At 38.8% G+C, this 21,494-nt stretch overlaps 1 protein-coding gene across 1 annotated transcript in view; it reads left to right on the forward strand.

Moving 5' to 3' along the window:
• THEMIS (thymocyte selection associated) overlaps positions 1 to 21,163 on the forward strand; it is a gene marked incomplete at its 3' end in the record, with an annotated part of 27,799 nt that extends 6,636 nt beyond the window's left edge. The window contains exons 2-4 of the mRNA XM_010168957.1: positions 8,366 to 8,524; positions 16,491 to 16,949; positions 20,088 to 21,163. Coding sequence (XP_010167259.1) covers positions 8,366 to 8,524; positions 16,491 to 16,949; positions 20,088 to 21,163 — 1,694 coding nt within the window. The remainder of the gene's footprint in view (positions 1 to 8,365; positions 8,525 to 16,490; positions 16,950 to 20,087) is intronic.
• Positions 21,164 to 21,494: the final 331 nt, after the last annotated feature.

Below are 21,494 nucleotides of genomic sequence, written 5' to 3' on the forward strand. Positions count from 1 at the left end.
CTGCCATCCTATAAAAATACCAAGACAATTTTCACAAACTCGGGCTCTGGGAGGGTAAGGGGACGACTATAACAAATGGCAGAGGAGGGAAGATCCTGGGATAAACATCTCATGATGAACAAGCCCATGAACAAATATAATTTCTGAGTTACGTCAAAGCTTCGTCTTTGACTTCTGTGGGGTATTTTTTTCTTCCAGTCCCTGATAATATATGCATGAGAGAACAAGGCGTTAGTCCAGGTTCATCGTTTCTGGTTAGCTCTGTTGGACACACAGTAATGGCACAAGGGGCAGCGTGCTGTGATCTCAGTAGGGGAAGATACTTAAACATCGTTCCAGTTCTGGGCTTAACCTGTGAAGTGCTCAGCACTCTGGCCTCCTCCTGCAACCTAATTTAAGCACTCTTCTTAAACCTAGCTCGATAAAGTACAGATTTTCTGCTAAACATGCACTTCAATAAACATACCTTAAGTCAAGTAATTAACACTGTAAAGAAAATGAATAAAACTAAATAAATCACGGATAGCTGAAACAGTGACTAATGCTGTTCAAAAGCATCTCTTGGCATTCTCTTTACTACCTCAGTAATTCTGACTCATGTGGGCAAACCCAAACAAAAGGTCAAAGACGTTACATTTGGAGCTGTGGCTTTACTTGCTCTTTCCATTACAGTGGGTGCTGCACGTACAAAGCTCTGCTGCCACATGCAGAGCGTGAGCCCCCCGGATAGATGAGAATTAGAAGGAAGTATTAAAAAAAAAAAAAAAAAAAAAAAGGCCATAAACCTATCAGGAAAGGCATAAATCAGAAACTACGAAAGTAATTTTTTAAAAAATTCCATTATGATTGAAATGGCTTAAAGCACTTGACATTTAAAGTTTGACTTTATATGGCAAAAGGTAAATATTACAGCTTTTGTTTTTTCGATGGTTTCATGCTGGCAAAAATCAGACGTTCTGCAGCCTACCTTTTGACAGGAGTTTATGTCTGTGGCAATTCAGCAGCTGAACTCCTTGGAGGATTTGTGTCCCAGACAGACCAAACATGCAGATTTTTCTTGCTTAGGACATGTTAAAGAGAGAAGAGCTGTTGCAAAGCCCAGTAAGTTGCTCTCTCACTTGACAGAGGTTCTTCTACACAGATTCAAGCCACCTTTGTGACCATAGCTACCCCTGGGCCTCTGGACCACCATGTGGGCACAGGGGAGCTGGGCTCACCCACTCTTGGTGTATACACCTTCTAGGGGTAGGAAGAAAGCAGTGGATAAAAGCCATGCAGGTGCTTTATACTATTTGCAGCCACTGTCATATACTGGAGTTGGAGAGATAATCTGGGGCATGCTTCCTCCTTTGTCTGCCATTGTGCATATGATTTTCAGTCTCTTTGTATCTTCCCACAAGGTGTTAGTTTATTTGAGTTTAGTGGGGAAAATCCAGCATGCTGATTGGCATCTTCAGAGCTCAGGAGGTATTTGACTTCAAAAAAAAGACACCTAACTTCTCACCATCAGAAACTGGTTGCTTTTCCCTGCTGCCTAATCAGAGCATAATATGATTAAAGTTATTAAGCAAAACTCTCCTCCCTGCAACTTTAAAATAGATCTTTCTTCTTGCCAAAGAGCATAAACTCTGAACAATTGGCTAACCCCCAAATAATGCCCATAAAGAATGATATCTTTTTTATTGATGCTAATTATAGATACATTATGCCCTTCATTTTACTTTGGGAGCCTGCAGCAGCCTTAATAGAACTGTGATTTCAGCTGAGCTCTGTCACAGGGGAAAGCAGGCTATTGTAATTCTGGATGAATGGCTGCACCAGGGGGTCGTCCCTGTATGTGAAAGCAGAACCATTTCACCAGCTCCTGAAACAGGGTCACTTCTGATCCGGGAAGACGGCACCCATATGGGCAACTGATGACAACATAATAATGGAGAAAGGAACACTGGGAAAAGGACATGGGGACAAAGTTCTACTCTTTCAGGACACGTCAGGAGATCTTTCATCTCCTTGCAAAGCAGCCAGGTTGCTGGTTCTTTGGATCTTCTTTCACAGACTGCTCAGCCTGCCAGTTGCAATGAATTCAGTGGGTGCTACTGAGAGATAAAAGGGAGAATTTTTTCCTTCAAGGATTCAGACTCATGGGGCTAGGGGGTCAATGCCTAGTGTTTGGCCTGCAAAGTGATTTGGCTTTGTTAGGAGAAAAGCTTCGTCTTTGTAAAAAAAAAAAAAAAAAAAAAAAAAAAAAGGAAAGGCCGGGGGCTGGGGGGGAGCAGATATTTGTGAGTTTTAAGCAGCACCCTGTAGCAGACAGACAGTTAGACTGGGAGTCAGCCAGCCTGGGCTTGAGCTCCAGCCCTGCTGAATGGTCCTCTGTGTCACCTTAGTGAAGCCTTTCATCTTGTTTGCATTCTCTCCCCAGCCCTCCTTGCTAAACTGCCCAGGGGCATGTGGCGAAAGGGAGTGATGTATTATTGTTGTTTAGTCCTGAACCTGATTTTGAGTCACACTTCCTATCAGCATCAGTGAAGCTGTTCCCTCTGAGAGCAGTCACTGAATGGGGCTCTAAGCTGCTGGGAAGAAAAAGGGAAATATTAGAGACGTTGCTGTTCTACCTTGTGTTATAAAATATTTCTCTCAGTGGTACTGTCATATGCCCCGACATGAAGAATGACATTCTGCATCTCATGCATTCACTGTATTTATATTTTATATTGTTGTTTTTAATACAAAAAAGACTCTTCTTGTACTTATAATGAGAAATAAACCAAATATAGCACTCAAGTTAGGGAGGACAGTGGTGTGGCTGCTTAGCATTTTAGGAAAGATGGAGGAAAAAGATATTGAACCAATTGTTATGGTTGCTTTGATGTGATCACAGCAGTTGCTAATATGGATTGTCAAACTAGAGATGAGCTTATGAAAAGATATAAATGTGTTTTTTATTGAACAAAGTAACAATCCAGAAAAGGTGGTTTCAAAGGCAACAAGCTCTTTAATTACAGCCTTCAGGGGCATTGTTTGATCACTGTAAATAAGCTGCTTTATTTTGGGTTCTGCCAAAATGGTTTTTGCATTATATTGCATACATCTTTCTCAAAAAAGATTCAGTCCTTAAGGTTACTTGATTTACATTTTCAATGTCTTACACTTTCTTTGTGGCTTGAGTGGGAAAAACAGTTACTGTTGTGCAATAACAAATAAATGTACTAAAGGTCCATTTTAATTTTCATTTTATTTTTCAATATATTGCGTATGCGGGTCCACATCACACAGCTGAAGTAAAATCTTTTAGTGTCACATTGTCACACAGTGGGTATTTTCACAATGTGTTAAGACTAATTATCGTGGCTTTTAAATAGAAATAATTTTTATTGTCCCTTTTGAAAACATGCAGTTTCCCTCCCTCTTAACAGCATAAATATTTGCTGCAAATGCCTAGATGATAAATCACACAGGTAACATTTTCTTCTCTGAATATAATCTGCACTGTACTATTCCTGGCAAACTGCCAAGCAAGGGCTAAAATAAGGGCTAAGGCAATCTAGTTGCAGAAAAATATGTAATTACAATCAATACTGGATGTGCAATTGCACCCCCAAAAATTAATCTGTTCTTTTATGGCTGACAGAGTTTCATTTTTTACGGGTTGGTTTGTTGTTTGGGTTTTTTTTAATCCTGGTTTCATTAAAAATGAAGCTTCTACAATCACCATCTTGGTCTGTTGGCCATCTTCCTCCCACCCTCTCACCCTCATAATCTTTCAACCTCTTGGTCTTTTTCAAATGAATCTGATAAAGGAAGAGGCAATTCAAGTCCTACCACTTGCCCATGAAAATGGTCATCTAGGTAGAACACCTATCTGTGTACATATATACACATCTATCTATCTATCTGTCTATCCACTCATATATATAAGTTTTACTACTGATAACCTTTTGACGGTTGGTGTCTGACTTTCTTAGTTGGATGGGAAGTGTGATAACATTCCTCTGTTACTCAGTGGTTACATGAGCAATTTATCAAACTTCTCTTCTTGGGTGAAAGTTATAATCCTATGACCATGATTCCCGGGATTCTTGAGCACTCTTCACGTACTCCACTAAAAGCTTTCCTCTCTTCTAGAAGACTTAAAACATCCTTCCTAGCTGCTTAATATCCTTTCCCTTCTTGATGATGCCAAAAATTATGTATTTTCTTTCTTCCTCTTTTTTTAATTCAAGAAGGGTTTAACTTTCCTTGGTATCATTACAAAGCATTATCTTTGCCTGTGGCTTATGTACCCATGTAATAGTTTCTTTCTTTGATGGTAAGGCAAGCAATTCCCTTGGTTTTATTTTTTTTCCCCTCAATTTTAATTAAAACCATGAGTGTTTTTTAAAACTTAGTTTTCATCTCACTTTTCCTTAAAACTGATGCTTTTAGATGAATGATCCATTTGTTTTCCACAACAACGTTACATTTTATTCTGATGAAAGACCCTGAGAATTGAGGTGCTGTGACAGCTCTGTGTGGACACTTTCACATGACTTGCAGTCTGGCATTTATAATCCATTTTTTTTCTGAATGCATTATCTTGGCCCTTGGCATTTCAAACAGAGCCTGCAGCTCCATGTAGTGTTTTTTGTAGACTCCAACTTGAACTCCATATGCTTGTCTGCCTCTAGTACTTTTCTCTTTCATGAGTGTGAATTTTCCTTTCTTGTGTATTTTACCCTTTTCTTGTTATGTTCTAGATTCTCCACCATCTCTACAGTGCAGGGCCACTGCTTACCTAGGTATTATCTACATTTCTCATGTTTTGAAAATTTTGATTGCATTGTCAAAGGCTAAATTTTGTGACATCAAATCATCTGTTTCTGAGTGTTTGACATAGATAGTCTCTTTTCATGGATATTGCCAGATTGGGTCTTCAGTCTTGGACCTGTCACTAACCAATCAATGTTTTCACTTTTTTGCAAGCACCATTTATACTTTTTGTTTTGTGATGGAGGGCTCTTCTCAAACTTTCTGTAGTGCAATTTGTAGTTAAGCTATTGTGCCTGAGGAAAAGCAAACCTACTAAAAGTCGTAAGTCCCTCAGAACCAGCCATGATCAGAAACAGGACCCTCCTCTGACTCCCCTCTTTATTTCTTAGTGGCACTAGCCTGCTGCAGACGCAGACTGAAGTAATAGTTTGATCTTCTTCAATCACATAATTTTTTTTAGTGGTTCAGTCTCTTAACTGCTCCATTCCTCTCCTCAGGACTGTTGCTTGGTTTACTCTCCTCCAGCTACCATGTTATTTGGAAATGAGCCACAGCCAGTGAGGCCTGCAAACCTGTGTGGCTCAGTGCCTGTGCTCGTACAGAGCAGCACTGCCCACTCACAGGTGCACGGTGGGTCCCAGCTGCATCCAGGGGCATGCTTGCAGAGGCCATCTAGAAGACATGAAATGTGCCCAAAGCCCATAATTAGTCTGTGCAGTTACTTTCATACATTAAATGGTTTCTAGGGGTCTATTTTCAAGTGAGATAGTCTGGAGAAGCTGGGTCTAAATCTGCACTGGAGAAAAAAAAGCCTCATGAGATCCCATTTTGAGTAGATTTTCACAAATATTTGTTCAGAAGTGAGAATATGGGAATTCTTTGCTCATCTTTCCATGTTTCTATAATGCAGAGCTCATCATGCTGGGTCCTCTGGGATTCCCAGTACCTAATAACATCATGGTTGCTTGTGATCTCTACTGTGGCTGATGTAAGGAGTGAGGTGGTTCAGCACAAAAGGAATATTACCCTCTTCATGACTGCTCAGTCTTTCTCCTCCTCTCACTCTAATATGAAAAAAGCATTGCATGTATACTTTTCTGACCGTCATAAAATATCCTACGGAGCTCAGCTAAAGCAGTGAGAGCTGTGATTATTCCTCATGTGTTTTATTAGAGCAGCAGCTAGCCTACTGATTGGAGCTGTAGCAATATCCAGCAGAGACATCTGAGTTAGTCAATGTTGAATTGCTGAGACTAAAGGGAGAACAAACAACTATGCACTATCTTTACAATAAGAAAACCAGATTGTTCTTTTTTAGTTAAGGGGCAGCAGCTCTCCTTGTCTTCTGCTTAGTACCAGATTGGTTGAAAGGATGCATAAACAGCATGTTTTTTCACCTGACTGTGGTCAGTATTTGTGTGGCACTATAATCCAGAATATCTCTGTGCTAATCATCATCCTGGTGTGCAACAGAAAGGCCATAGCCTGCTGGGGGAATTTAGAGTCTAAGCACAACAGTCCCCTTGATCCTATGTAGGATTCTCAGCAAGGGAAACCAGGCACTTTTGCCACATACAGCCTGCCAAAAGCATCTGCTTCATTATTTTTTTTTTTTAACCTGTATTCTTCTACATAGGGCTAAAAAATGTACATCAGTACAAGCAACAGACAGGTTTGCCTGGACATGTCTTCACAACAGAGTAAACTTAACCAGTTGCTCAGTGTTCCTCTCATTTATCCTCCTATCCTGACACAAACAAGTTGTTCTGTGGTGCTCTACTGAGGCTTTGGGTTTAGGCTAAAACCAGAGCAACATTTACTCAGGTTAGTCTCCCAGTGACTTCCAGTGAGGCTTAGGTGGCAACCAAGTGCTTGTCACCTGCCAGTGCTGCAGCAGAGTTGATAAATATATCCCAGACTCAGTAAGAGGTGCTTATTAGCCCAGGCTATGGTTGTGACTGCAACTGATCTTGACTGAGCATTAGGAAAATCACTCAGCTAATAGTTACATTTCTGATATGACACCTGGCGAATAAAAAAACCACAACTTTTATTTTTATCCCCGCTAACTACAAGGAGAGCTCTGGAGTAAAGAATGTTACTTTCTGTGGGAAGTGAGCTCTGCAGGCAGTGGCAATATTTCAGTAAAGGCCATCTCAATTATTGATTGCTATTATATAGCCAGAGGTCAGGTTTTAAATATCTCTCACTGCTTGAGACAATCCTGGTTACCTAGGTTAAAAAGAAAAAAAAAGAAAAAAAAAGACAAGACTTTGAACAAGGTGCAAGAAAGAGCTATTAGAGGAGACTGTGGGAAGGAAAATCTGTCTTCTCAGAGGAGATAAAGGGAATTTGTTTCTTCTAGTTTTTTTTGAAAAATGTGACCAGAGAAGGGCAAAAATAACCTTGCAAACCCTTTGGAGAAGGGAGAAATGGAAATGAGAAAAATTGTATTTTAAGTAGCAGAGTAATGTTAGTAGCAGGGCAAATGAATACACCCACCAATGCATTGGAAGTGGAAATGAGAATAAGGTTTCTCACCATAAGGGAAACGAAATTCTGAGATGAGATTCCAGAAAGGGTACTTCCACATCACTGCAGGACAGAGCTTGGTAAATTCTGGGACAAACTGCACAGCATCAGAAGAATGGAAGCTAGCATTAAAGTCAACATTTCTGAAGTTCTGTGTTCAATGCAGTTCTATCTACAAATGGAACACTGTGTGTTTGCTGCACTGCCTTTCTATATAGTTAATTGATCCCGTGCATGAAAGCTTCTGAGAATCTCCTGCAGCAACCAGGAAGAATTTTCCTTTTTCTGCAGAACTTGACTTTTGTTTTGGTTTTGCTTTATTCTTCTCCCTCTGCCCCCACTTATGAAACAGCAGAGACTGACCACAGCTAGAATGAAGAAGGGAGAGTTGGCTTTGGCAGGGAAAACTGCAGTTCCAGGTTTTGCTGAGGAAGGTCTGAAACACATGATTGGATTGCTTGTTCCTGCTCTCAAACTTCTGAACTTCACAGATAAAAAAGGATTTTTTTTTCCCCTGCTAGATCAGAACCAGTAGGCTCCTTTCAGCATGGAGAGGGGATTACCACTGTTAATTTTCCAGTTTTCCAGTTTTTTGTACTGTCTTCAGGTTTTCTGTTACTACAGAAAGCTCAAATGCTGGTTGCACTTTGATGTCTCCTGGCTATCCCTAGGTACCTTCTAGGGTCTACATTTTTTTTGTCTTCTGCTGTAGGCTGTTGTTTCCTATGGGATCTGCTATGCCCTGTGCCATACAGAGGCACCTTTCCTGCCTGAACTCCACTGCTGTACCTCGTTCCATTTTGGTCTAATAACTTGGAAAGGCAGGTTCTTCAGAACTTGTTCTCCTTACATGCATCTAAGAACATTGTACACATAGAGCTGATGTAGACATCACTGAAGTCACAAGATGGATTTTCTTGTGACACTAAGGAATAAAATGAAAATTAGGTTAGTTATCATGGGAAAAGTATTATTTCAATAACTTGCTTTAAGTATTTTTGCTTTCATTCAAAGAGGTAAAGACACTTGACAAAGTGAGAAAAAGCTGAATAACGCTTTTCTTTCCTTTTGTATTTCTTTTCAGGTTCCATCTATGAAATGTTTGGAAATGAATGCTGCCTGTCAACAGGAGAAGTCATTAAAGTTATTGGCTTCAAAATTAATAAGCTCGTAGCAAGTATCAGTGAGAATAATGAAGTCAGCCGGTGTTCAACCAAAGTGGAATTACCACTAAACTTTCCTGGTATAGTATTTCATGAATTCATGTTTTTGAGGAATTATAACCCTGAGTAATCACCTTTGTTCATTTTATTGATTTGCTGTCTTGATTGATATTTGCTTGAGGTTACAATTCAGCTGTCAAGGATACAGTTTTATCAGATGGCACAAGACACAATCAACTCATTTTTTAATTCCAACTCTTACAGTTCTTTTTCAAGCATGGATAGAAATTATGAATGTTATAATGTTTGGTGGTAATGCTTGCTGCACTTGAGGTCACTCACTGTAAGAATTATTACAAAAATCTTCTTTTCAGTTACTTATGACTTTGCCAAACTTTGAGCTGAAATCTTTGTTGCTGTGTGCTCAGAACAGGATTTATTTACTATTATCATATTTTTATTTTATAATTTTGGATATAAAATGTTTCAAATACTTTGTTAGGTTTTGTTTTTATTTTAATGACTTATTTTAATTCCAGTGACCAAAGTGTCTGTTCCATGACTGGAAACAGGATTAGAGGAAAATGGATGTGGTTTTCTGCTTATAAAACACTTCAGCTGTTCTATAGAGATGTCCTAAAGTATCCATATTGTGAAGGATGGACTTGAAATTTGGCATGTGGTACTGACATGTTCTCTGAAACATATCTTCCTCTGTTTGTGTGGCCTTGTTAGGGAGAGCTGGCAAAGTGCTGTACAGAGCGTACCTAATTCATCTTATGTCATATTTATTCATTTTTCAATTCTGCTGTCACCTTATTTCCTCTACTGTTGAGGCCCAGCTGTATTAAATAGGGAAGTGACTGGAATGCAGATGGAGAAGTGCTGGACTGTGGGTGTCCATGTGTGGGAAGTGGAGAAGGCAAACTAGTTTAGGAAACTGATAAAGATTGGGCCTCAGAGCAGAGCAGAAGGATGAAGACTTGATATGCAAAGATCATGGACTGGAAACAGCAGTGGAGGTAGTTACCAGCATCAGAGGAGGACTGCACCGACACAGAAATATATACATAGGGCATTTCCTACACCAGGAATCTTGCAGGCAGCAGAGGCATTGGGAGCCCCTCAAGGAGAGGAGATGAGTGGGCTAGCAAACAGCATGAAGAGGCCAGTGGGATGTGGGAGGTAGCCTGTGTAGTTTCTGGGAGAGAAGTCATGGGAAACCTGCAGGCAGGAAACACTGGAACAGAGCACACACAGGACATGGCAGCCCTCGAGAGCCTGAGGTCATGTTCGGGACCCATTTTGGCCAGCAGTCTAGCTAACGCACTCAATGAGACTACAGTTTTGTAGGAGTTGGGGAGGAGGGGGGAAGGGGGGAATATATGAACATTTAATTAACACTGTATTGTACTGCAAGCACATGGGAGGTTAAATTGATGCTGCACAGGGAAACATAATATGAGTGTTTTCTAGTGTTTGAGTGCTTGGCTTAGTAACCTCATTAATGTTCTAATGTACTGCTGAGCATGTGAGAATGCGTGTGCATGCATATATATGGTATAGGTTACGCCAGTGTACAAACTGGTATGTGTTTTTTCTGAAGAGGGAGACAAGGCAAACTTCTTGAAGCAAATAAAATGTAAAAGCACATGGGAATGCAATGTTTCATCTGAATTCCCCAGGAAAATATCTTCTACCTTGCCTTCATTTTCCACCTCCAAAATACAGATTTCTCTCTGAGTCTTATATATAATTTCTTTTTCCTCCCAGTAGATTCTCAATTTGCTCTCATATTTTTCTTATTCAGTGAATCAGAACCATTTGTATGACCACTTATTCAAAGACTTTTTTGGAATGCCATTTTCGAGCACTAGTAGGGCCCAAACGTAGTGATCAAAGACATTTTAATTATCTGTGGCTATCTAGCAATATTGAAGTGCTGCTGTACTGTGAACTCTCAAGATACTTGGTATTTTTCCTGAAATCCAGTCTTTTCTATTATTAAAATTTCTTCTGTCTCTAAAATATATATAAATATAGGAAGTCATATTCTAAATCCTGATTGGCAGATGGGTTTGAATATTTCAATCTTAAAATAGCCAATGCAAGTGAGTGATAAAAGTAATCCTACATTTATTAATGCTGAATCTCCTGATTTTTAGAACAGAATGACTTGTGATTTCAAATGCTTGAACCTGGTGAATCTGGATTTTTTTGCATTCAAGTGATCAATTTTACCACTTGGCATTTGGATGTTGTTGCCCTATTGAGCACATTTTGAAATTCAGTCTAATCACTGCAATTTGCACACATAGTTATGAACTCTCTCAACCAGTGCTCTAGAAAACTGGGTTATTTCACTAGAAAAATAAATTTAGAGTTCATTTTGCTGAAATTTATCATTATTATCCTCCACATGACAGGTATTACTGAACAGTAGCAATGAAGAGAGGCATAATGACACTTCTTATTAGCCCAATGGGGAGAACTGCTCTCTGTTTCTCTCTGTATATGTACTCTTATGCATTCAAGAGCTTTTTGGTAAGATGTAAATTTGTCATTTCTCTAATTTAGTTCTTAGCTGAAGAATGATTCTGCTTTACAAAGTCAAGTTGTCCCAGGCTCTGCTTTTTCTTGACCTTTTTCCTTTTCACTTTATTCTGTACACATGCTAAACTGTGAACAAAACATGGTATTAGAGCATTGTTGGCTTCCCTCTGTCTCCCAAACAAAGCACAGAACCAAATTGTAGATGATCTTTTTCACACTGGTGTTGACTTAGTTCAATAGAAATATCTGCAGGTCTCTAGGAGCTTGGTGCTGTATTTATGTTGTACCTACAGTGTTCTCTTGCCAGGGCTGATGCAAAGAAATCTTTTGCTTTGATGTTATTTTCCATTTCCTCTGTCGTAAGTTATCATTTGGATATGATGGGCTTGTGTATGTGTGCATGCTGGCATAAATAAACCATGTTTCTATTTAGGTTGCTCTGGGGATAGCATCTCTTTGAGTGAAGACCTGGGCTCATTGGCTTTAAACAAGCCTTGCTCTTTGTCTTTCTGAATGTATTTGCAGTCTACAGGATTCCTTTTTTCTGCTCTGGCAAATCAGATCCTTGATAAAAGCCTAATCTGTCCTTTGCATTAGAGAAACCACTGCAACTGCAAATTCACTGTATCTGTGTTATTTCATTTTATCCTCATTCTAATTTGTTCTTTTTCATGCCTCAGAGGGCCAGACTATTCTTTCTATGCTCATACACTGGGTAAAAAAAAGAAGTCTGCTGTTACTCTAGGCACTTCAATGGTTACATTTAACAGCATTTGGAACTACAATTTTCACTACTATCAAGATGGCAGAGACAGGTAATTTGCACAACACCTGAACTGTGTGCCAGCACAAATGATTTTGTTTTGTTCTGTTCTATTCCTTCTTCTTCAAAAATATTGCTGACTGCCCTTGTTCTCAGGCGGTCCCTGGCAGTTGCTGCTGCTCCTTCCTACGTTGTTTGACAGAGATGTAGCTGAGCATGACTGTCCCTTTGAGCTCTGAGCCTCTGTGATCAACAACCCAGGAGACTTGTCTGTGGCCACGCACCACATATGTGGAAGAACAGGGCTTAGGCACTAGAAGCCTTGATAAAAGATGATGGAGAGATAGGGGAGATGGCCTTTGGGACAGATGGGGAGAGAAGGATGTTGGAACAGAGGAGGCAGCAGAGTGAGTGGTGGAGATGAGGGAAAGGAGGCATAGCAATCAAGTAATCTTCAGACAAGTTGGAAACTGAGCTCTTCCCACTCTTCTGCACTACCTTGGGGAACAGAGACTGGTAGTCTGGAACAGAAGGTCTTTCTGCTATGTTTTTCCTTGAAGGCTACTTAATGCTCTACTAGGTGAGCCCAACTACTGATTTTCTCAGTTTTCTGTGGGGAAAAAGAGAGAATAAAAAGGATGCTCCTTTCCTTCAGGACTCTAATTAAGGCTGAAAATGGGAAATATATAAAGCTAGAGGGAAGTATGCTTTACCACTCTATAACCAGTAAGAGAGCTGCATACACTGTTCCGTAAAAAGGTGGTAAAAACATCCTTCTATCAAAACATCCTTTCCCACAGGACTAAATGGGTGATCCTTGGGCTATGCTTTCTCTCCCACGCCAGTGAAAATATCCTTTTTCAGATTCCCAAACCCTCTCTCTCTAACAATGTGTATATCAATGCCTAAAACTTTTATTGAAAATGATGGGCTGATTAGCTTTGGGGCTTACTACTTAGCATATTATTGCTAGACAGGCACTTCACCTGGTGAAATGACTTTAGGTGCAGAGGGTTCATGGAGTGTGACAAAGGTTATACATTCCTGTAGTTATTATGTATGTGTAGCTATTCTTGTCTCTATCTGTAGTTTTCCCCAAAACTATTGGGCATTTTGTTTTTAGACCTGTTTACATTTAGTCAGTAAACCTATAGGAGCAATAATGCCAGTTGTACTTTTTTCCAGGTTTACTATTTCCATCTGTCTTTCCCCCCAGTAATCCACCAAACTCTCTTAGGAAAGTCTAAGTGAATTTAATTCAGTCATTTTATGATTTATGAAAAAGTACAAAAATATTTTTATTTGACCTCAAAATGTCCAAACTTTAGCATCCCAAACTTACCATATGTCTCCTACTCTGGAGATTTCCTTGCTATCTTAGGTTTGGAAAACATTTGGTTTTGTAATTTGATTCATAATGATTTCAGTAAGGTTCTGAATGATAATGTTGTTTGGGTTTTGTGGGTTTTTTGTTTGTTAGGTTTTTTGGGGGGTTTGTTTGTTTGTTTATACATATTGTAGCAAGGAGAGCATTTATGAGAAGATATCATGGCAGATTATGGCACTTAGATAGGAACCACAGTGGTTTTCACCGATCATACTAAAATAACTTTTTATATATTCTCCTCTTTTCTATAAAGAGAGTAACATATGGAACTTTACATACTCATAAGCATACACAGGTGGCTATTAGATGCCTCTACTTCATGGGTCTCAGCAATAGAGAAACTAAGTATGCAAGGCCACATGGCTGTTTAGTTGCCTAGGCAAGCATCCTGTTACCAAAATTAAGAAAAGCAGCAGAATGGAAGGTGAAGATTTTTCTGCTCCCAGCCCTGACACAGTCGGTCTTCCTAGGCCTGAGGGGATAATCAGTTGTCTCATTTTGTATGAGATCTGGTAATTATGCTTCCACATTAAACTTGCTTTCCAACCCAGGATGTTCATCAGTTTGTTGCTGAAATAGCTAGTCTCCAAATAGCCCTGTAGTCACAGCAAAACTAGTAGAGCCTGAGTTTGCTGTCAAACTCACAGAGGAGAAGGATGTTTCTCATACTTGTACATTGCCGAAAATTTTCACCTGGGAATGTTTTTTTAACATAGTTTATGGAGGCTTTTTAATGCAGTTCTGGAGGTTTTCTAGGGGCAATGCACATGCCACTGTATCACAGATGGGTAAACATAGTTATTGCCTTTGGGATACATTATATGTATTTTGAATACATTTTTAAATGAGGAATATTCCTATTTGCTTTCTTCCGGCACTGCCAGGAGATGATGCCCATCTTGTGCTTGCAAAGCATGGCACTAAAACACTGTTTGGGGGATGCTCTCTTTTCCACAATTTCAGTTTGTCATTGGTGCCTCATCACTGCAATATTTTCTAAATGCTTATCAACCAGTTTGTGTTGATCTGCACTGACAGCTACAGTAGTGATTAGGACTGAGGTAGCTAACTTGCTTGTTAATAATAATGTTTAAAATGGCTGTGAGAAACATTAAAAATACCAGTGAGAAAGAAAAGTGTGTTGAAGTTTTACTTTCTACTTGAGCAGTTACAATCATGGATTTGGCTTCCTTGCAGCCCAGAAAAAGAACTGGAGGCTTTCCTGTAGTGTTGCAGTGAGGACATATATGTAGAGCATGTGTTTGCACAAGGGTGCTAATTTCACACAGGAAAAGCTACAGACAACTGTGAAGGCACAGAATTGCAGAAAGCAGTTATATAAGCACAACCAGTGACTATTTCTGCAGTAGATTAAATAGGCTATTACTGTAGGCTGTTGACAAGCCCTCAGAGGTGTTAGACACCACAGACCCTAGTGGTCTCATGGGATACTTAGAACTAAACATGCCCAATCTGGTGATAAATTCAGTTAAAAGCTATTAAAAAGACAGAATCTTAATAACATGTCCTTTAACAAGGATGCTAAAGCTATGAAGTGAAAGTAGCAGGTTTTGTTACAGTGAAAGAAGAATCACAGTAATTCTGTGGAAGAAAACAAAACAAAACAAAACTAAAACAAAACACCAGACTGTTGTGGTGAAAGGTATGTTTTGATATATCCTTTCTGAAGAATGCAATCTTAAGGAGCCTTTACTTCCACGCAGGCGTCTCAGATACGTTGATTTTGGTCAGTGGGTGAAACTCAGTAAGTGAAAAGGTGTGGGAGAAAATAAGCAATTTGGAGGTTGCTTTTAACTGAAGCAATCTCCCAATCTAATTTATTAAACAAATCCACTACCAGAGGAGGTCTAGGGAAGGGAGTGAGAGTCTTCCTGACATCCAACAGGAACTGTGTTCTAGTAGCATTCCACTTTGCTGAGACCTAGGTATCTTCTGGGTCATCCTGCCCTTTTTCACACTCTGATTCCCACAAGAAGGGAGTTATAGCCAGTGAAGACCCAGTTCCCACACTAGACAACTGGGGGCAGGTGGATGGGGCACAAACCTTTGTAGACATGGCAGAAGCTGCGCATGAGATGTGGAGCTGCCATGAGTGAGTCTCTAGTTGTGCAAAGTAGCAGTCCTTGAGTCCCTATCCCATGCTCCAGAACTGCCAAAGTGAAAGTACTCCTTTTCCAAAGGTACAGTGCCCTTTGTGCAGTCCAGAGGAGGCAAAAGTGTGGAGCATAGGGTCCATAGGGTTTTTGCTAGTTGGTTTTGGGGGGAGGAAGGAGAAAAGGCACTGCACCTCCCAGTTACAACTGTAGCTGTAGCTACCAGTTAATTTGTGGGGGTCTCCTGGCTTGCAAACTTGGTCTAGGAATAACCTCTACGTTCAGTTATATTTACTTGGAGAAGATGCCTAGTCAATGCCTGTCCCAGGAAGCTGCAATGTAATTCCATGAGGCAGCATCCACACTGCCATGCCTGTGGAAGAAAACAACTGAATCACACAGTTCAGTGCAAACCTACTGTTTAGTCCTCTAAACTGTCCACTTCATCTTCCTCTATAAAAACATGAGTGCAAATATAGAAATGTGCATATTTTTCTTACAATGTGGACACTTAATGAGACAGCTCCAAGGGGCATGATTAACATGAAATAATAATGTCTCTAGGGGATAGGGAAGCTCAGATTCAGCTTCTACCTCAGTATTTCAGCACTTTAATTGCCTTGTGAAAGCCACAGTGCTGCAGTATCTGAACTTTGAATTACTCCATCTGATGGTCTGGGCTATCAAATATGCTAAAATCAATCTCCTTTGCTCATTTTTATCTGTAGGTGCTACTTTTTAATTTGTGGTTTGTCTTTAAACATACTTGTTCTAGGAATCCCCAGTCTCTGTGTGGAAGAAAACGTAGTACAATGTTTAGCCAGTAACTTTATCTTGCATTGCGCTGATCACATTAGAGTTGCTCTTCCTTGTACCATGTCTGAATTTTTTCTTAAATGTTGGTTTCCTGAGAAGACAGATAAGAATTTAAGATAATTTTTCTTTTTTCTGTAACAAAGAAAATAACTTTTTTCTCTTTTTACTATGGACGTAAAAACATTGGATGTCAGAAATTACCTGCAGAGTAGAAAAGGCTGATTCCAACTGCCTATGATTTGTATCATGTAATTGATATTATCTTTATAGGGTCACATTTCTAGCAATCAAACTTTCAGCTATGAATTGTCTGATATACTTTACTCCCCATTTTTATTGCATTCACAGTCTAAAATTTAACATGGCTTCCTTTATATAGTCCCTTTTTTATAATGCAAATTTTCTATTCTTAGGTCTTTATAAGGTTGTGGCAGATAAAACTCCATATGTCAGCATTGAAGAAATTACAAGAAAAGTCTTTATTGGGCCAACCAGATTTGGCCATCCATGTTTCTACAGCCCTGAGGATATAAAATTGTCAAGCCTCACTATCAAACATGGTGAGCAGATCACCTTCAACTCAGTGGAAGAGATCAATGGAACAATGACTGTGAACTGTGGCGTGGTCAGAAATAACCAGTGTCATTCCTTTACTTTGCCCCTTTCACAAGAAGGAAAATTCTATGAGTGTGAAGATGACCAGATATACACCTTAAAAGAGATTGCAGAATGGAAAATCTCTAAGTGCAGAAACCGGACTGTCAAACTTTCCAGTACTCTACATACGTGGGACTCCTCTAATCCACTTCCTGAGAATTTTGACGGCTGCTTGGTTCTCACGCCTGTGTATGAAGTGCAGGCAGTGATGAAATGTAAGTAGGAATCAAAGTCAATGTTCTGTTCATCTTGGCATGGCAAAGTACCCTTAAATACACAGAATTTGCTTCAAATATGCAGGAAGGATTCACTACAATTAAATAATCATTGCAAATAGTGGCAAAGTACCCTTAAATACACAAAATTTGCTTCAAATATGCAGGAAGGATTCAGTTTGGTCAATTCCTGACCCATATTTGCCACTAATGCTAGTTTCATGATGAAGAAAGATTAATAATATTGCCTTTTTTATCCCTTTATCAGCTGTTAATTCAGATGGTTATCTTGCATTTCTTTTTGTTGCCATTTTATTGATTCACTACAATTAAATAATCATTGCAAATAAAATATATCATAATGAAAAAGCAGAGCTTGGGAATTCCATTTAATTCTCAGATTCTCTTTGTGTCTCAGAATTTGGCCATAGAGAAACCACTTGATCATTTATGGCTACGGCTAGGAGGTAGAAAAAGAATACATGTTGTACCACACTCAACTACCATTTATTTTTCAGAATGTGGGTGCTGCAGAAAGGAAATCCATATTATTTTACTCTGTTGCAGAAACAAATATCAACAGACTATAAACAGAAAAGACTCATGGACAATTGCTGAAACCTGTAGGTTTAAGGAAAGAGCAAGATATTAGAAAACCAATATCTTTAAAAGCTGTAATTTGTGTTATGAGTTTTTATTACAAATAAAATTAAATTATTTTTTCCATGGCACATTATCACTGTTCTAGTTGTTCCACCAAAACATTGAAACTGCTGGGTTCTGTTCTTACCAATGTCTTTATCTATGCCTTACTTTAAACCTGTTAGTGAAATTAGTAATGGGAATAAAATTAGGTGTTCAAGGGTATAAGCACACAGTGAAATTCTCCTGAGTTGTGGTGACTTGAATAGCTGAGCTGCAGTAATGACCCATATGTGTGTTCATGGCATACCCTCTCTGAACGGAGATACCTACTTAAGCAAAAAAACAGCCTAAGCTAAAATGGTTGACCTTGCTTGAGGAGAGCCCAGACAGTAGATGGGAACTTGCTGCAATTCTACTTGTTGGTGCACCCATCCTATTAGAGTTTGCAGGATAGGAGCGTAGCATTTGGGAAGATTTTGCTGTCTGTTGTGTTTACTAGAAGCAAACCAGTGAGCTCCATAGAAAGAAAATCCTAACAGAAATATCTCGTTCATAAGGACATTAAGCAGGAAATCTTTTCCCAGCTGAGTTTTCTCTGATGAATGATGTAAGTAAATGAATAAAAGAGAAAGACATAAAAGTGGGCAGAAATTGTTAGCACAACATATTATAGTTGTTAAATGCTTATCATGAAATATTCACCTGTGCTTGCTAGGTGATTTAACGTGTGAGCTTGGAAAGTATATCTTAATGAGATAAAATACTTTGTTTTTTACAACTTGAACTAGATTTAGTAAGGTAGCCCACCTTCTGAAACTGAATTCACTTACGTGTATTCCTATAAACAATTAGATTTTTGTGTAGAATTGATAAGAATTTAACATTTCTAAAAAGATTTCTGAAGATTCAGAAATGTTTGGTATTTGCTTGTCTTCCAATGAGATATTCCAGTGAGATTTGTATTTGTTGATTTTATTTCATTCCAACTTTTTTTCATAGTGTGCTCAACATTTAAGAAGCATTAAATATGTCTTAAATAACTATTTAATACAAACTTGAAAAGTAGGCTTCATGGTACATAATTAACTACATTCTTATGGACCATGAAAAATGGATTTTCACCATTTTTATAAGAACTATAAATAGACAAGATAAAGTATGAGAACTACTATCCACAATTCATTAAAAAAGATTCCTGTTAAGAGGGATAGCAGATCACATTTTCACAGGCTGAGGGCAGGAATCCTCTATACTTCTCATTCTTAATAATGAACAAATTATGTGTGTGGAACTCCTCCAAATGTTCGTAGAAAACTCTATTTTCACTAGTCATTCCTCCTTTGTTGACTTTCCCTTGTGATGCTTAGGATATTTGTAACCCGAAGTTGTCAATGTGACAAAAGCAGGACTGGAATAAACAGAGCCTGAGTCAGTGTCATAAAACTCTGTCATGTAAAATATATCTGATATTGACTATTAAGCATAAAATATTTGTTTGTCCTGCTACAAGGAAGTGTGAATGCAGGATATACTACCCTTGTGTGCAGATCTATGCAGAATAAATCTTATTGAAAAGAGTCATTAAATATTATTTGCTTGTTAAATTTTACTGCCTTGGTCAGTGATCTGTGGTGTCACTGATCTGGAGCCAAATTCTTAAACAAGTCTTAACTGCATAGTCAGCTTTGTGCTTGGAAGTTTTGCATCCAAAATTTTGCAAATTCAATTGTGATAAAAGAGTTGTTGCTCCCTGTCAGACTGTTAAATGCAATGGCTCGGTTCTGATAGTGAATAAAACCAGATGCCACAGAAAAAGATGTAAGAGTTCCACAGAGAACCATTACAGCAGAAATTTCTTCATTCATCAACAATAAGCTTAGACTGTGTTATGCAAAGGTTTTGCTTTTTAAAAAAAAAAATGATTATTTTCCAATAATTATAGATATTTTCTTTATTCTTATAAATATCAAAATATCTTATTTCTCCCAGACTAGCTACAGAAAGAACATGTGTGAATGGGTTCAAATGCTATTTATTTATTTAAAATGTTCCCCCACCCATTTCTTTGGAGAAACCGTAAGTTAATATGAAATAAAAAAAAACCCAAACAAACAAACAACCAGAAATACATCTTGTACTCAAGAAACAGAGTTTGATAAGTTACACAGCTGATTGAACTTGAAGATGCTGTGGGAAAGATAGTGAGCTAGATTTTTTTCCCTTTCCTTTTTCTTGATCTTTTGTTCACTTGCACACGTTATTCTCATCTCCTCTTGTTTGTCTTGTCCTTTGTGAAGTCTCCTGCATATCAGATAGCCATATAACTCAAATTAAAACAGTTCGACTTTGACTAGCCCTATTAATTGTTCATGTTAACATACAGAGGTGCACGCCTCAGGGAATGTACTTTTATTATCTGGCCAACAGGACATGCATATTTTATTCCAATGTCAGTTTGAAAACAAAAATCAATGTATTTCTTTTTCTTTTCAGTTCGAAAGGACATAGTTCGTATCCTCTCAGATCTAGATATCGAGGTCAAGGATATAACAGACTGTTATGATATTAACTCTTTCCTTCAGCCACTGTCTTTAGAAGATGTATTTGAGAGAACAAGCAAGGAATTTCCTATGGTGGCTGAGATAATGGAAAGGCCTCCAGGAAACCAAAAACCTTACAACTTATTGTATACAGGGAAAGAAATTGTAATCTACAAAAAGTTCCAGGCAACAAGAGTCCTGGCCTCTGAGATCAGAAGTGATTTTCCCAAAAGACATTTTTTAATCCCTATGAGCTACAAAGGAAAGTTCAAGAGAAGACCTCGGGAGTTTCCAACTGCCTATGACTTAGAGATAGCAAGAACTGAAAAGGAACAGCTTCATGTTGTAGCAACTAAAGCTTTTGATTCCCCCCATGAAGAACTTTTTTCTGTTTCAGTTGGAGATCAATTTCTAGTTCAGCAAAGCCAGACTAGTGAAGTTCTGTATGAGGGAAGAAAGAAACTCATAGACGTTTTAGCTTGTGAACAAATACTAAGAGATACTTATAAGAAAGTGCTCATCCCTATGTACATGGAAGGGGGCTTTGTGGAAGTGATTCATGACAAGAAACAGTACCAGCTTTCTGAGATTTGCAAAGAATTTTGTTTGCCTTTTAATGTCAAAGTGTCTGTGAGGGACCTTTCAATTGAGGAAGATGTCTTGGCTGCCGTGCCTGGTCTGAAGTTTGAAGAAGAAATCACAGACTCTTATTTGCTGATCAGTAGTGCCAACAGTCCAGTGGAGTGCTGGGAGATTCCTGTGTATCGCTTAAACATGTCGGTCCATTTGCTTAGCAAATATGTCCAGACAGTTGTACCACCTGTGACTAAGACAACAGTGGAAGAGATCAGTGAAGAGCAATACTATATGGTGCGAAGATATGAAAACCAAACCCTTCATCCACCACCCAGGCCTCCCAAAAAGCCAATAACACTTACACCAAAACCTACTTTTGAAATACCTAAGCAAGGTGTGTTACTACAGGCTCCACAGGTGTCACAGGCTAGCCCAGTGAAACTATCACATCAGGTAAGATATCACAACTTGTCTTTGAATCTCTTACAATCATAGGTCATGTTCTGTTGGTTTACAGCCTTCATTTCACTGGTGTATCCTCATGGCATGTACACAGATGGGCCTCAGTTCCCTGTAATAGGCAAATTAGTCATTATAGACAACAATGGCTAAAATCTCCAGTGTGTTAATTGATCCATGAAAAACAACAGAACCATGCCAACTCACAGCAGAAAGCTTGGCCAAATAGTTTTGTGTGGGTAATCCTTTACTGTGCCAATGCGAAAGTGAAGGGAGACACTTGAAGTGGCTGTATTTGAATCTTTATTAAGGGGAAGCATATGTT

The sequence above is a fragment of the Antrostomus carolinensis genome, unplaced genomic scaffold (genome assembly GCF_000700745.2).
Source record: "Antrostomus carolinensis isolate BGI_N321 unplaced genomic scaffold, ASM70074v2 scaffold16405, whole genome shotgun sequence".
Classification (NCBI taxonomy): domain Eukaryota; kingdom Metazoa; phylum Chordata; class Aves; order Caprimulgiformes; family Caprimulgidae; genus Antrostomus; species Antrostomus carolinensis.